Below are 17,015 nucleotides of genomic sequence, written 5' to 3' on the forward strand. Positions count from 1 at the left end.
TATTACATCACACAGGACTAAACCAGAAAACGAGACACGTGGAGGTATGATGCAGGTGAGCTCATGATGCTTGTTGGATGGCCTGTGGTGTTTTAAGATCACGCTGTGACCTGCGCTTTGCTCATGGGTTGTATCTGAGCGTAGAGAAGGATGAGGAGAGCTTCCTACTGTACCATGTCTACTTCAGAGATACTGTCCAAGCTTTCCACTTGCACGTCCACTCCGACGGGGATAGCCGGGCCTGTCAACGAAAAGAGTAAACACACACATACTGTAGTACAAACAAGCTTCAGAAATAGGGCAAGCTATAAGCTACGGGTTTCAACGTAATCAAACATTTTCAACGTAAGAAAATTACAGAAAAAAACCTGTGTGTGTAAAAAATTGTGTGCGTTTAAAAAACACATACTAAATAGACATATAAAAGCACAACAAACAGTAATCCAAAATCATCTCCAGCAGCCATCACAAATATCATCACAATTCAGTTCAGGCAAAGTGCATATCAAATAGACCATAAAAAGGTGGATCCATATTTGGCTCTCAAACATGACCTCCACTGACCCCACTTTCAGTGAATATGACCCTGCTTTTCTTTTTTTTGGGCCTGCAGGGCAGGACAGGGATTTAGCCCAGATTTAGCGGTCGAGAACTGAGGGATCACATCAAATTACACAAGTGTACTCTGAAGAGCATTCTGGCTCAAAAAGTAGGGCACGCCAAGTTCCCAAAACCTCCGGGTCTCTGTCAGCGTCATGGCCTTGCAACTCTGCTGGTCGGCCCACAGGGGTTGCCTCTGTAACCACTTTAATCCTTAATCTAATTCAATGGAATCCCGATCCGTAATAATTGACGCGCCACCTGCTGGCTGTGAGGGTAAATTCAGTCTTCGTGGGTAAACGCAGTCTGCTTGGAGGGTTACAGTTTGAGGGTTTGGGTACGCCCACACTCCCAAATAAGGTTGTAGAAGAACGGGGCGTGTTTCTGATTGAACATCGGGCACATGTGCACGGTTTGAACCAGATGTGGCCACGCCCTCTGTGGGAGGAGGAGCCATCCTCCGTTTTAAACAAAAAAAAATGTTTCTAAAGCTCTTCTGCCCAGACATTCAGAACTTTTTTTAAAAGATATTTTCAGGGCATTTCTGCTTTATTGGGATAGGACAGTGTAAGGACAGACAGGAAATGTAGGAGAGAGAGAGAGAGAGGAGAAGACATGCAGCAAAGTGTGTGGGCCGGATTCGAACCCACGCCACTGCAGTAAGGACTAGCCTTCATATGGTACGCGCCCCGACCCATTGAGCCACAGTACCAGGGGGCAGAACTTTTATAAATTGCTGTAGCAGAGCCAAACCGCAGCCTACAAAGACACTTTTCCCCAGAGGAGCTCAGTCACTAATCCCTCTTGATTTAACATATACTGTAGCAATATAGTTAAATCTCAACACTTATTTACTCTGATCCGTCTCTACTGTACATATTATCTGATCACCTCCAGCCCCAATGAAATGAGGAAAAGGCATTAAACAGTATGAAACGTTCACATCTGCTGGAGTGTACAATAACGCACAGCACACAGTTAATACAGGTCTGAGGTTGAAGATTTACGAGCGATTTGTACCACTTTGCATCACTTATAATCCAAAGAGATTAGCAGAGACGCTAAATGCTAGATTACAGTCCCAAGGCCATTGAATCTAGGAGCAGAGAATGGATATGGTGACAGTTTGGGATTACTCTTCACTTACTTTGACAATGAGGCAGTGGTCTCCATCAAACACTGTCTGTGGATTCATAACTTAGAAGAATATACGCTACTGTATTCATAACTCAAATTAATATAGGCTACTGCATTCACAACTCAAATTAATACACGCTACTGCATTCATAACTCAAATTAATAGGCTATACGCATCTGTATTCATAACTCAAATTAATACACGCTACTGTAGTCTTGGAGAAAATAATCACTGATTTCAAGTTTCAACCGTCCTGCTGTCTTTGTTTGAAGCACAAATATCTTTGAAGCACAAGTATCTTCACATTTTTGCTCAGTCATTGCATCTATCAGAGCTGGATGTTAGGTATATTATCTTTTTAGTGGGAGCAACTACACAGATATGCATTGCGACTTGATGCTATTTCCAATTTTGATTTGCACCAGTGGATGAAAACAAAAAAGAAAATCTTAATTGAACTCTTGGCACAAACACTGCACACCATTTTCAATATATTAGAACAAGGCGTGTCTAGGCTGTTGTTATTATGCCACATTGCAGAGGGAACATGCAACAACAATACTGCATATTCTTCCCAACCATACTCTTCCTGTGTGCAGATAGATGACAGATAGATAGATAGATAGATAGATAGATAGATAGATAGATAGATAGATAGATAGATAGATAGATAGATAGATAGATATATGATAGATAGATAGATAGATAGATAGATAGATAGATAGATAGAAAGATAGATAGATAGATAGATAGACAGACAGACAGACAGACAGATAGATAGATAGATAGATAGATAGATAGATAGATAGATAGATAGATAGATAGATAGACAGACAGACAGACAGACAGACAGACAGACAGACAGACAGACAGACAGACAGGACAAGTAAGGTAAGATAAGTTATATCTTAGTTCAGTTAGTTAGTAATATCTTAGTTCAGTTAAGTTGATATCTTAACTGAACTAAGATATCTCCTTTGGGTCGATACACTCAGAGTCTGTCTCATATCTTCATTCAGTCCCATGGCAGCCTGTTATCTCCTGACTGGTCAAATAAACAATCCTGTTATGTTATAAAACACATACTGTCACCCCTCTGTTGAGTTTGAAGCGTTTTAATGACTTCCTACAGAGGCCTTTGACCTTTGAATATCAGAGAAGCACAGCTCCTAGGGTGAGTTCAATAGTGTTGTTTTCAATCACCCCCCATCCCCCCAACTAGAAATCCAAGGGACTAATTATTTCTGGTGAGCACTGGTCAATACAGTGTTCTCTTTTCAAAACTTGCAATATTTCTATCTGGACAGTGTAAACTGAATGGTGAAAGTGAAAAGACTGTGTAGCACCATTACAGTTGGTTCCATTATACAACTGCCATCACAAAGCTGCCTGGTGTCAATTTGAGCTGAAAGGACATTTATGAATAATTAATACGATATAAGAATTAATTCATAACATTAAAGTGATAATATTGATGTATATCATCACATGTATAGTCTACATATTACATGTGTTTGAAGCTCTTCAACCCCCTGAACTCCATGCATCACAGCGGCCAAATGTCAACCTTTGCCTTGTGTAGCAGTCACAGCTAGACAAATAAATGAATTCGTAGGAAGACAATACATTTGCATAATCGATGACTAAACAGTTTCATATTAGGTTACTGAACTGAATTACAATTCTTAGATTTTAAACTGTTGTACAAAACTGAGCAGCAGTCTCCCGGTTGAGAACAGCTGTTGGCAGAGCACCATGTGCTAATCCATGGAGCCGGAGGAGGGAATCTCTGCCAATTTTAATCTGCCTATAATCATTAGCATCGTCTGCTAGCAGCGACAGTATATGCTATGCCAAGATAGTTTACAACAGGATATGCTAGGCTACACTAAAATAAATCTAGCCACAACACAAAGCCAGCATCTCCAGATGGTTTGGGGGAACCCATCCGTCAGTGAACACAGCTTAAATTTTTTGCAACAAAAAAACAACAGGACAACAACAACAAAAACTATGATGAGCTACTCTGGTTTTACTCTCAAAGGACACAGACACACGTAGGGTATAGGACGTCACTTGGCTGATTGGTTGGGAATGCGGCCTCAAGCTTCGGCCACTCGTGACATTTTTCTGTTGGCAGATGAATTTCATAAGTAGCCTAGAAGAAGGTTCCCGGTAAGTGAGGAACCATCTCTCTGTGTACACAGCCGGATGAGAACGTCTTTCCCTCTCAGACCAGAACCGCTGGGTCCGAACGGATGTCAACGTCAGTGGATTACTCCTCCTCACTCTTCTGATGTGGGGAGAGACTCACAATACAATCTGGTCCAGTAATTGAATCTGCATCCCATGATGAGGCCTTTCACAGCAGGCCCGGTGTGATTAGTACGATCCAACAGCCCTGTGAGACCAGTACTCTTTCCAAAATCATTTGAACCTTTGACTCCCAAGTAAATCCCTAACACCTCTAAACCGTTACTTTTCTGAAAAGCATACCGCCGCCTCGATGTCCAGTAAACATCTCGTAACAGTGCTAAGCTTTCCCTATATATCAAAATAATCTGGCCGTGCTCTTTAGCATGGATTAGCAATAATCTTAATGCGTTATTTTACCCAGGACTAAGAGCAATAGTACACCCATGTATTAGCCAACACCACACTCTCACTTGTGCTGGTTATCCTGTATGTGTATGGTATATATGTGTGTGTGTGTGTGTGTGTGTGTGTGTGTGTGTGTGTGTGTGTGTGTGTGTGTGTGTGTGTGTGTGTGTGTGTGTGTGTGCGTGTATGTACACATGTATGTGTGTACTGTGTGTGCATAGGTCTGTGTGCGTACGTGTGTGTGTGTGTGTGTGTGTGCGCACACGTGTGTGTGTGTGTCTGTGTGCGTGCGTGCGTGCGTGCGTGTGCCAAAGGGTGGATGTAAGTCACACAGTAGTTGCATACATGGGTACATTTGCATCAAATTTCCCACTGTACAACCCATTAAAACCCAAACCCATTTGGGCCGAGAGCACCCAAGCATGAGTTAGCAAACCCAAGCACAAGAAATCACTTAATTCTAATTTGAATGCTAAAAACGTGCACGCTCATGCAATACATTGTAATGTTTGCAAGCGTATTGCACTCTTTGATGTAGACTGTCACCAGTAAGCCCCCTATTTCCACTAACCCAATACAATTATCTCCATGTAGATGTTCCCTCTACTGGGAAGCTGTTTGTGACTGTAGACTGTTTTTTTTTTTAGTCCTTTGTGCTGTGACCTCCTCAACCCCATCTGCTGCTCACAGAGCCCACAAACATAACTGACACAAGGAATTAACAATCAGACTTTGGGGATTACGGATAAAGTTGAATGACAGATATTGGTTCAGAATGACCTGGGGGATCATACTGAATAGCCTAGCCTACCGACTCGCAAATTCGTGGAGCGTTCCTCACCCGGCTGGGGAAAACGAGCAAAAGAGGAATTTTCTGTGTGCATGTGTGAGCTGGACTGGACTGGACTGGGCGGGGAGAGGGAGGGTTTGAGTTGAGTAGGTTGTTTGGTGTTGAAAGTTCATAAGTTGTTTCTACCGTGACCATTCTCGCGGCTAAAGGACGTTTGAGCCACCCTATATTACTGCAGGAGAAATGTATTCAATGCGACAGCCCTATTCACAGCGGTGTCCATGACTGACTGACTGTCTGAAAAAAAAAGTATAGATTTTTCCACTTTTTCCACAAACTTTTCAAGCTCAGCAGCATTAAAAGTTAGCCCTCGGCTAGAGCTCACTCATCAAAACTCAGTGGATGATCTGACTTGTCTGTCTTCAGATCTCAAACACTTGAACGGAGCCTTAGCAGACGCACAGCTTGAGTCTAGATCAACATCTGACGAGCAAGACGCTGCCAGCGCCCAGACAAGACGCTTTTCCAGTCAGCCGCTGTGCCGAGGGCCTCCGTGGCTACATGGGAGATGACAGACAGTTTAGAACATAGACAAGTCATCTAACTGAACGTCGATGGGGAGGGGACAGTGGGGAGGATACTGTGCATGGATGGTTGAAGGCTTTTTGAAGATACTGAAGCAGATATGAGAAGATGATTGATTCGATTCTACACTAGTGGAGGAGAGAGCAGGTGTTGCTGGCTTTCCGTGATAAGATATTAGTTGTTGTCAGTGGCGTGACAGAAATTAATTGGGAAAGAGATTGAAGTGGCAATAGAGCAATAAGAAGGAGTAGCAGCATTGCCTTAGCTGTTTCGTCTTTTTCCCCATTACAGATTAAACAACTCTTTTTTATTTAAAGGGGGTGACAAAATGTGAATTGCAAATGCACAGCCAGGTGTGTGTGTGTGTGTTGTTACATAGAAAACACTGTAAATGGCTGAATATACCTCCGAACGCCGGCCTCATGGTGAAATCATGATCATCGACTTTCAGCAGATGTTCAGTCTTCAGCTTCCGAGACTTGGTCACATCTGGAGGCTTCTTTGTCAAGGAACTGAGGGAAAAGACAGCATAGCCATAAGAAGAGCTGTGTGAATAATTAATATCCCTTGGCAGAAGCACACGTCTTTCTTGGAGATACAGTAGAACAAATAAAACGCTAATTAACACGCTGCTAATAGGCTTTCCTTTCACTTTGACACCATGCATGGGATTAATATTCAAAATGTATGCAAGACTTAAATAGATTGGGCACGTTGCTTTCATTGACACCACGTAATGTCACATAGGCCTACTGAACCACCTCTGGCAATTGACACCCCCTCTAAAAAATAAATAAATAAATTGACACCCCCTCTACACTAACTGTCGTTGACAGATGGATGAAACGCTTGTGACTCTTGGCTCGCTGACCTTGCTGATGTCATGTCAGCCGTGACCTGTCACTGATGAATAGCCAAAATATTTCTATGTCCAGGTCATGTCTAATCATGATGAATCTGCATCGCCATGTGCGCCCTTAGGCCTAAACAGAGCAGTTACTCCATGTTCAATGAACCTACGTCAGCACTATACATCCTCATTCTTTAGCTATATTGATATAGACATCAACATCATCCTCATTCTTTAGCTATATTGATATAGACATCATCATCATCCTCATTCTTTAGCTATATTGATATAGACATCATCATCATCATCCTCATCCTCATTCTTAAGCTATATTGATATAGACATCATCATCATCCTCATCATCATTCTTTAGCTATATTGATATAGACATCATCCTCATCATCATTCTTTAGCTATATTGATATAGACATCATCATCATCATCATTCTTTAGCTATATTGATATAGACATCATCATCATCCTCATTCTTTAGCTATATTAATATAGACATCATCATCATCCTCATTCTTTAGCTATATTGATATAGACATCATCATCATCCTCATCATCATTCTTTAGCTATATTGATATAGACGTCATCCTCATCATCATTCTTTAGCTATATTGATATAGACATCATCATCATCATCATTCTTTAGCTATATTGATATAGACATCATCATCATCCTCATTCTTTAGCTATATTAATATAGACATCATCATCATCCTCATTCTTTAGCTATATTGATATAGACATCATCATCATCCTCATCATCATTCTTTAGCTATATTGATATAGACATCATCATCATCCTCATTCTTTAGCTATATTGATATAGACATCAACATCATCCTCATCATCATTCTTTAGCTATATTGATATAGACATCATCATCATCCTCATCCTCATTCTTTAGCTATATTGATATAGACATCATCCTCATCATCATTCTTTAGCTATATTGATATAGACATCATCCTCATCCTCATCATCATTCTTTAGCTATATTGATATAGACATCATCATCATCCTCATCCTCATTCTTTAGCTATATTGATATAGACATCATCATCATCCTCATTCTTTAGCTATATTGATATAGACATCATCATCATCCTCATTCTTTAGCTATATTGATATAGACATCATCATCATCCTCATCCTCATTCTTTAGCTATATTGATATAGACATCATCCTCATCCTCATTCTTTAGCTATATTGATATAGACATCATCATCATCCTCATCCTCATCATCATTCTTTAGCTGTATTGATATAGACATCATCATCATCCTCATTCTTTAGCTATATTGATATAGACATCATCATCATCCTCATCATCATTCTTTAGCTATATTGATATAGTCATCATCATCATCCTCATTCTTTAGCTATATTGATATAGACATCATCATCCTCATCATCATTCTTTAGCTATATTGATATAGACATCATCATCATCATCCTCATTCTTTAGCTATATTGATATAGACATCATCATCATCATCATCATCCTCATTCTTTAGCTATATTGATATAGACATCATCATCATCATCCTCATCATCATTCATTAGCTATATTAATAGACATCATCATCCTCATCCTCATCATTATTCAGTGAGTGCTCAATCGAGTTTAATGCCTGGTGTGTCACATGTCAGGCTACAGGTCGTTGGTGTTGGAGTTTTTTATGATGATGATGATGATGATGATGAATTATATAATCAATCATAACAACTGAGTTGAAGCTCAACAGACCAGTTGCAACATAAAATAAAAGCTCAGCCATGATATAGCCTAATGCAATGTTTTTCATTCTTCAATAATTGATTAACATTCAGTTATAAAGACATCAACACTCGGGCTATATTTCTCACCCCATCGTCAGGACACTTACGTGACATGCTTTGGGGTCTCCACTGCCCCGGTCCATCTCTTTCCTCGATGACCGTGCTTACGACACTCCGCCGTCACGACCAGACAGAGAAGCAACGTTGAAATGAGTGGCATAGTAAAATAAGGCATCATGCGTTCAAGCTTCCACTTCTACAAGTAAGTCCGAAAGCGCATTTCTGTCCAAATCTTGAAACACCGGCTCATCTTCGTTCACAGGAATCCGTGCGATTCGCAAAAACATTGCAATCTTTACGCAGGCTGTAATTTGAATGCCACCGCTGGAGATCCCATACTCCGAAAGGCTTCTCGCTGCCACTTGTCATTGGTTAACAACTGCACAGCTGTTTTGGAGGCGTCCAGTCCTCGTAAGCACACGGCCGGTGGTCACCGCGGATAAGGGAGCGCGCAGAGAGCGACCGTCCACATGCTGGAAAAAGGATTAGATGTAACTTCATGGAACTCGATGCTCAATGTAAAGAGTTAGAGAACCCAATCACTCCTCGTTTGAGCTGGTGCGCGTTTGGGTGAGATGAGTGTTTGCAAACATTATTTAACAAACATTTCGTGACATCAACGCATGACTGTATAATATCCTTATATTATCCCATCATTGTGACCGATGTAGACACACGCCGCACCTGCTAATTGTGTCATTACATTCAACTTGTTGCAACCATTTCTTCAACATTGCGCGGAACGATTGTGTGCCCACCCTTTCAATCAGAGTCCCCTTTGTACTTCGCACGAGCCTCTTGTCAGGGTGACTTCCACAACCGGGTTCCACAGCCGGGTTCCACAGCGCGACTCCACGCCGCGAGCCAGGTTCCTTTGGAAGAGCGAGGGAATCCGGACGCACAGCTGGAGCTCTGGAGAGCGCGTCCCGACGCACCACGACCTCTGCAGCAGATGGCGCGGCCGTCTATTGATGCGTTACGCGCCCACTCACCCAGCACCCACTCTGATAGCCCCAGAGGAACGCAGCTTATCCGGGATTTCGCTGCAATTCTCGCAGAGCTCGGTGCCCGGAGCTCCCCTCTGTCAGCTAGAAGCCAGCTACTGAGCTGGAATCACGCCAATACCGCTTAAGGATACGTTATGTAAAAGTAGTCTGGCCTTTCCATATTACACAGGGATAAAGCCCGACAGTTCACTCAATTGCAGTGCCTCAGTTCGCTCATTCTTCTTTATCCGCTATCAATACTCATAGAAAAACACATTTAATTGCGTAAATATAGTAGGCCTAGGCCTATGCCCCCCTATGTGATTCTGTATGGTGTAGGCCTACATGACCATGTCTAAAGAAAGATGTGCTGTTTGTTCTTTGAAATTCCATCACTGATGCTTGTGTTCTCCCGAGTTCCTATGTTCAATTTCAATGTGTGTTTTCACTAAAAGGAGAAACGAGCGTTGCTATAGCCTAATAAATCATTTAGCTATAACCTGTCAGTTCAGGGTCCATGGAGTAAATGGAATGGAAGCGAGAACTTCTGAAAATCAGAAAATAAATGACCCCATACCCAGTTAAAATATGATATTGAGCATTATACTGTAGTCATATCGGGTGCACTTCTTTCAAGTACAGTTCGATGTTCATAGGCTTGCTATAGGTGGAAGTTGAGTCTGTGGATATGTGGATATGCTACATGTCTACTGTACCTCTATACATAAAGGTGATTTAGCTGACACATTTGGGTTTGACCTGTCATAGAAATTGTAGTTTCACCACCTCCTTTGTAATTCACCACCTCCCTCAACCTTTCACATAGCTGTGCTAATCTAATTGATGACAGGATGACCTCCAGGAGGTCAACACACCTAGACGTTGTCTGCTCCAGCTTTGTCCCATTGTCCCTGCAAGAATTACCGCCTTTTCTCATGTCACGTGTCTGTATTCTCGACCACTGTTGATGACGCCTGCCATTTAATATGACGTGTACAGATGGGTTAGCCAATCACATCCCTGGAAGCGTCATACCTGTGTATTGCTTTGAATATAAGGCCGCGCAAGACCAGACTGCGGCACTTCTGCTGGATGCCACTCACGTGCGTTATCCTGGAAGTCCTTGCGCTCATATGTTTTCTCAATAAACCAGACTTGACCTCTTTGAGCGAACCTTGGCAAATCTTTTTACTTTCGATCAGATTTAATTCCATTACAGACCCAACAGAAGGGTTTTAGCCAACAGAAAGACACACCATTCGGGCCCGCTGAGGAACAGATCATGACATCAGAGCATTGCGTTACATAATACAATGTCCCCAAACAAGGCTTAGCCTACAAGGTGAACATGTGTGTATATTGTACGCCTTGAGGCTCATATTCGAGCTACAAGGCGAACATGTGTGTGAGCAGATGGCGTTGCTCACATTCTCATGAGGAGTTCAGTTGCCGCGAAACATCGTGCACAGCAAATTCAATCCCTGTTGTGCACGTGTGATCTATGTTTAGATTTGACAGTAGTCGGATAAGATTCAGCTGCTACTTAGTTGCGACTGGCCCTTAAAGCCGTACCTCAAGCCATTTCCCTCCTACGCGGTGTTTCTGACATCATGTATGTGGATCCCCATGTCTAAGCAGGGTAGTGTCATCACAACATGCACAATGCACGTAAAAACACAGCTTTTCAGCATGAAGGGTTCCATTTTCACTGGTGTTTGTCTTAAAATAGGAGAGCAGCATCATATGAGAATTTTTGAACTGCTGTCGACAATACATGGCATTCATTATACCCATAACATCCAAGATGGCGTATATTATAGCTGTTTTTGTTGAAACACCTCTTGTTTTCATATGGAAGGCTTTTCTCTGCAGTCACACTGTCTCCAGGGGTCAGAAACTTTTTTATCATGCAGTTGATGTTGACATTTTCATGCAATTGAACTTTAGTAGTCATTGCATAGCCAGCAGTATTTCTCAAGTGAGAATCAAGCTCTCCAGACACAGGATTAGTCTATGAACCAGCAACCTTGTTGTATGTTGTGAGCGCCAGTCTCACATCTGAGCCTCACAATAGCCTCGTGGCTATTCTTCTGCTGCTTCATGTTTGGCTCGCAATTCCTCTTCTTGCAATTGCACGAAATAAAGCATTTTGATTCAACTTTGAGGGAGATGTGTGAAATTCAATATCCGCCGTTCTAAGGGAATGTCGATGATGAAAGGAGGAATTTTCATATCTGTGCCCAGACCCCTGGACATACCTCTTTGTATAATAATGCTCTTGAAGTCGAGTTGCAATTGTGCCACAATCACTTGGGTATTTATAAGTACATTAGGCATCTGGGCGTATGATGGGAGAATCTCAGAACAGCATCTGATATTTGTCAGTGCTGCTGTTATTTGTTGTTGCATCATTATTTGTTCTTTCTTTGCCTATTTTTATAACTGTGTTTTGGACCGTTATTGCTGCTCATTAGCCTGAAATTACAAATCTACCAAACCAAAGAATAATTTGCCAATGCCTTTAAAGCTTCTAAATGGTAATTTAACCATTGTAAAAGCATAAAATAAGCGTGTACTCCTGAAAACAGGCTTATTTTATGCTTTTACTGCCCTGTTATGCTTTTATTGCCTTTTAATGTTTCATTGTTTTGTACTGTCTTGTTGTGATTTAGTGTTTGTGTATTGTTACTGTATGTGTCACGCTGCAACACTGAATTTCCCTGACGGGATGAATAAAGTATTATCGAAGTATTATCGTATCGTATTGATCTGAAACAGATACTCTGAATTGGAACTTTTGACTAGCGTCATTCTGGGCTCTATGAAGTCATTCTGGGCTTAATTAAGTCATTCTGGGTTCTATGAAGTCATTCTGGGTTCTATGAAGTCATTCTGGGTTCTATGAAGTTATTCTGGGTTCTATGAAGTCATTCTGGGTTCTATGAAGTCATTCTGGGTTCTATGAAGTCATTCTGGATTCTATGAAGTCATTCTGGGCTCTATGAAGTCATTCTGGGCTCTATGAAGTCATTCTGGGATCTATGAAGTCATTCTGGGCTCTATGAAGTCATTCTGGGCTCTATGAAGTCATTCTGGGTTCTATGAAGTCATTCTGGGCTCTATGAAGTCATTCTGGGATCTATTAAGTCATTCTGGGCTCTATGAAGTCATTTTGGGCTCTATGAAGTCATTCTGGGCTCAGTGAAGTCATTCTGGGCTCAGTGAAGTCATTCTGGGATCTGAAGTCATTCTGGGATCTGAAGTCATTCTGGGCTCAGTGAAGTCATTCTGGGCTCTATGAAGTCGTTCTGGGCTCTATGAAGTCATTCTGGGCTCTATGAAGTCGTTCTGGGCTCTATGAAGTCGTTCTGGGCTCTATAAATGCTCGATATCCATTCTCCTTCCAGGCTGGGGTGGGGGATGGGACTAGGGTTTATCTTGGGATGCTACCAGGGGGATAAGCGTGTGTGTGTGTGTGCGTGTGTGTGTGCATGTGTGTGTGTCTGAGTGAAGCCTATCTGATGCAAAGCATTGACATCCTCTGTTGAAAGATTCCTTTCAGGTGACTGACAAGTCGGTAGTCGGTATCTGACTCTGGATTGTTCCCTTTAGGGACTCAGGTCACTCTTCCTGTTGTATGTCTGACAGTTGATGGGTATATTATACCAGAGAATATTCCAACCACCAAGCCCTTAGCCCTTTAAGACTTGAGTCAGACTAGCTTATAGATAACTTTAAAGGATAGGACCGGTAATTTAGCATTATAATCCATGTTATAAGGTTATTTATTATCATATACAACAGCCCATATCAAAGTTTTGACAAACATTGCACTCTCCAGATATGACCCGTCACCTCTAATGCACACAATGGATCAATTGGTGCATGTAGATCGCTCCAAAACACCATAAACTCTCACTCTTTTCAAAATCAGGAAACTCCCAAACCAGGCCCTCCAAAAAAAGATGAGGAATATTTTGTAACAAATTATGTAAATATTTATTGACCACTGTAAACTGTGTTAAATTGCATGTCAACAATTGCATGTTGACAATAACATGCAATTACCCACAAATACCCACAGCATGTGAAACCTAGCTCCACATGTCAACTACCCACAGCATGTGAAACCTAGCTCCACATCTCATACATGTTTTGCCTCTTAAACAACACGCCCTGACCGTTCGACGCATGTAACACGTTTGGTAATGGAAAAAATACCAGCATGTGTCCATCTTGACCTTTGGCACCCGCGACACAGGAAAACATCTGTTGATTTTAACTATTGATGACTTCAGAACAGTGATCCTTTAATCCACACTTACACGATGGGCTTGATTTAAGTCCCAGTGGCGGTGGGAGCAAAAGGGGTTAAAACGTTGTTTAAGTCGAACGGGTGTTCGAAAGCGTCTATAGTGAAATCTGTCTTAAAAACATTGTCCTTTTAGTTCAGCTGTGCATTCAGGTATTGTTGACACACAGTATGAGCATCACTATCGTCAAGACAACGGAAGGATTCCGGAATGTTGGTCCGGTAGAGTAATCAGTCATCCAGATGTGCCCATCTATCAAACTGAAGCAACCCAAGTATGTGAACCAGATGTGGCTCAAATGTCTATCCTTTTGGTGTTACACAACTGTTCCCTTGGAAAATGTAAAGGTAAGTGAGACAGATGTGTGTATTTATCTGTATCTGTTTGATTTTGCATAATGTCCTTGCTGCGAGGAAGCTGACGTCCTGTGCAGGTACTGTGTGTGTGTGTGTGTGTGTGTGTGTGTGTGTGTGTGTGTGTGTGATGGCTACCCTGACAATTTCTGACACACACTTACCTTGAAACACACACACACACACACACACACACACACACTCAACTTTGATATGCACATATATAAACCCTGTCGCACCAAATAAAGGCCGTTGATGAATAATTTTAACGAAATTAACACTGACACACGCACACAGAGCAAAGACATCTGATACTGCACATCCGTCTGGGGTGGCTGTCATGACTCACGCCTCTAGAGTCAATGCAGGCTCCTCTGGAGCACTTGAAACTATATGAGATCTATATGAGATACTTGAACTTATATGAGCTACTTGAAACTATATGAGATACTTGAAACTATATGAGATACTTGAAACTATATGAGATACTTGAAACTATATGAGATACTTCAAACTATATGAGATACTTGAAACTATATGAGATACTTGAAACTATATGAGATGCTTGAAACTATATGAGATACTTGAAACTATATGAGATACTTGAAACTATATGAGATACTTGAAACTATATGAGATACTTGAAACTATATGAGATACTTGAAACTATATGAGATGCTTCAAACTATATGAGATACTTGAAACTATATGAGATACTTGAAACTATATGAGATACTTGAAACTATATGATACTTGAAACTATATGAGATGCTTGAAACTATATGAGATACTTCAAACTATATGAGATACTTGAAACTATATGATATACTTCAAACTATATGAGATGCTTGAAACTATATGAGATACTTCAAACTATATGAGATACTTGAAACTATATGAGCTACTTGAAACTATATGAGGTACTTGAAACTATATGAGATACTTCAAACTATATGAGCTACTTCAAACTATATGAGATACTTGAAACTATATGAGATGCTTCAAACTATATGAGATACTTGAAACTATATGAGCTACTTGAAACTATATGAGATACTTCAAACTATTTGAGCTACCTGCACCTGCTCTCTGCAGGTCCCTCTGGAGCTGACAGTGTTTTCTGAGACAGTCGAGCAGCCGACACCTTCTCACAGATCTGAGGCACTTCAAGAGGGAGAGGAGGAATGGGGTATGCTGGGTAATTCGGCTGCTGTCTCATTTTCTCCTGACTCGCCCTCCCATGCTGGAACAATGAGGGAACGCGATGGTGACGGGAAAAGCCGGAGCTCACAGATGGGCAGCTTTCGGCCCTGCATGGGGGGATTATAATTCGAAACATCAAATTGTCTTACGTAACACATTGTAGTGCAGACGATAACACACACTAGTGTCCAGCGAGGCACAGCTGTTACGCAATCCCTGAGTGACCTAGCAGGAACGCGCATGCACGCGCGCGCGCGCGCGCACACACACACACACACACACACACACACACACACACACACACACACACACACACACACACACAGGGCTTGGAATCCTGTGGGATTATCACTGTATGTGTGTGTGGTCCATACAAGGTGTGTGTTACAATGTGTACGTGTGTGTTACAGTGTATGTGTGTGCATTCTGTGTCTACATCTGTGCAGCGTTGACATTTTGACCTCATGACAAGATCTCACGACAGCAACCTGACATCACAATGCTCTATAAGACTACCAATTCCCTCATGAAAAACACCATTGTCTGTAGGTTACATAATTTCAACGTACTATCCAATGTAATTAAATATTTTATTATGTTCGCATGATTACTTTGGGTGGGCACTTTGTTCAAGTGAGCCATGCTACTCAAATCCCATTCAGCCCCCTGTTTGCATCACAACAAGGTAAAACTAAGTTGTCATAGGGCTATTTTTCCTAATTTCTCTGAGTGTTGCTTGACCACACTTTCAAAAGTGACCTTCGGGCACAGAGGTCACTTCAAAATAGAAAACTGCTACAACAGGAGCTCTCGTTGCCCGATTTGCTATTCCTAAGAATTCCTTGAATCGTATATGGGAGTTTGGCAGATGTATTAGTGTAGCCTACAAGAATACAAATGTGCTTCCATCAATTGTGGCAGTGTCATTAAGGGAGAAACCCAGGCACAGAGATGTAAACAAATGTTGTTTTATTGATTAACAAAATAAATAAATAAATAAAAGGCTGCAGTAGAATTTGATAAGTAATAAAATGATGGGTAATAAATAATTAGATTTTAGGTTCATAGGAGTCGGAGAGATGTGGAAGTTGTTATTGAATTTGTGCTAATTACTGTTGGTTAATTACGGTTGTTTATCAAGATGTACCTTTTCCGTGTATAAAACACTATGAAACACATTAAGGCCACTGGAATTACTGTGGTTAAACAGTACATACAAATGAATGCTAATTAATGAATGCTAAAGATGGCACATGGTGGTATGAGTGACTGTATGGAACAGCACCACTGAAGCATCTTAAAGGGATATTCACATGAAGTAGTGTGACCTAATGACACAACAGGGTGGTTAAGTCAGTTAGATTCAGAAGGCTAGCTGTTCATAAGTGGTCAAAACCTTTTGATCAAAGTTCATCATTTGGTGTAGTCTCTTCCCTTGGCAAGGTTGCTTCCTTCAAGTTTCATTTCATTGCTGCGTGCATAATTTCTGTCTCCTACTTGCATAGCATTTGATCATAAAGGCCCATCCTATATTACTTGTACTCTGACCATCGGTCACAAATTAAATGTACAAAACTATAAAACATATTGCTTACATTTCTATGGGTCAATACAGGTCAACTGTAACAAATTATTTTTCAGTAACTTCATGTGAGAAGATTGACATTGCACCTTCAGTTAGAAACCTTCACTCACACGGCTGAAGAATGGAAGCACGGCGTTCTACCCCCATCACCACCAAGT

At 41.3% G+C, this 17,015-nt stretch overlaps 1 protein-coding gene across 5 annotated transcripts in view; it reads right to left on the minus strand.

Moving 5' to 3' along the window:
* Positions 1–8,592, minus strand: part of gabrr2a (gamma-aminobutyric acid type A receptor subunit rho2a) — a gene marked incomplete at both ends in the record, with an annotated part of 15,315 nt that extends 6,723 nt beyond the window's left edge. For 3 of the 5 annotated variants that reach the window (XM_084437903.1, XM_084437902.1, XM_084437901.1), the window contains 3 exons: positions 174–241; positions 6,120–6,226; positions 8,465–8,592. In XM_084437903.1, coding sequence (XP_084294029.1) covers positions 174–241; positions 6,120–6,226; positions 8,465–8,592 — 303 coding nt within the window. Of the gene's footprint in view, positions 1–173; positions 242–6,119; positions 6,227–8,464 lie in introns of those variants that run through there. The other 2 variants (XM_084437905.1, XM_084437904.1) reach the window with 1 other exon arrangement.
* Between the last annotated feature and the right edge of the window lie 8,423 nt (positions 8,593–17,015).

This window comes from Borostomias antarcticus (genome assembly GCF_949987555.1).
Source record: "Borostomias antarcticus genome assembly, chromosome: 5".
Classification (NCBI taxonomy): Eukaryota; Metazoa; Chordata; class Actinopteri; order Stomiiformes; family Stomiidae; genus Borostomias; species Borostomias antarcticus.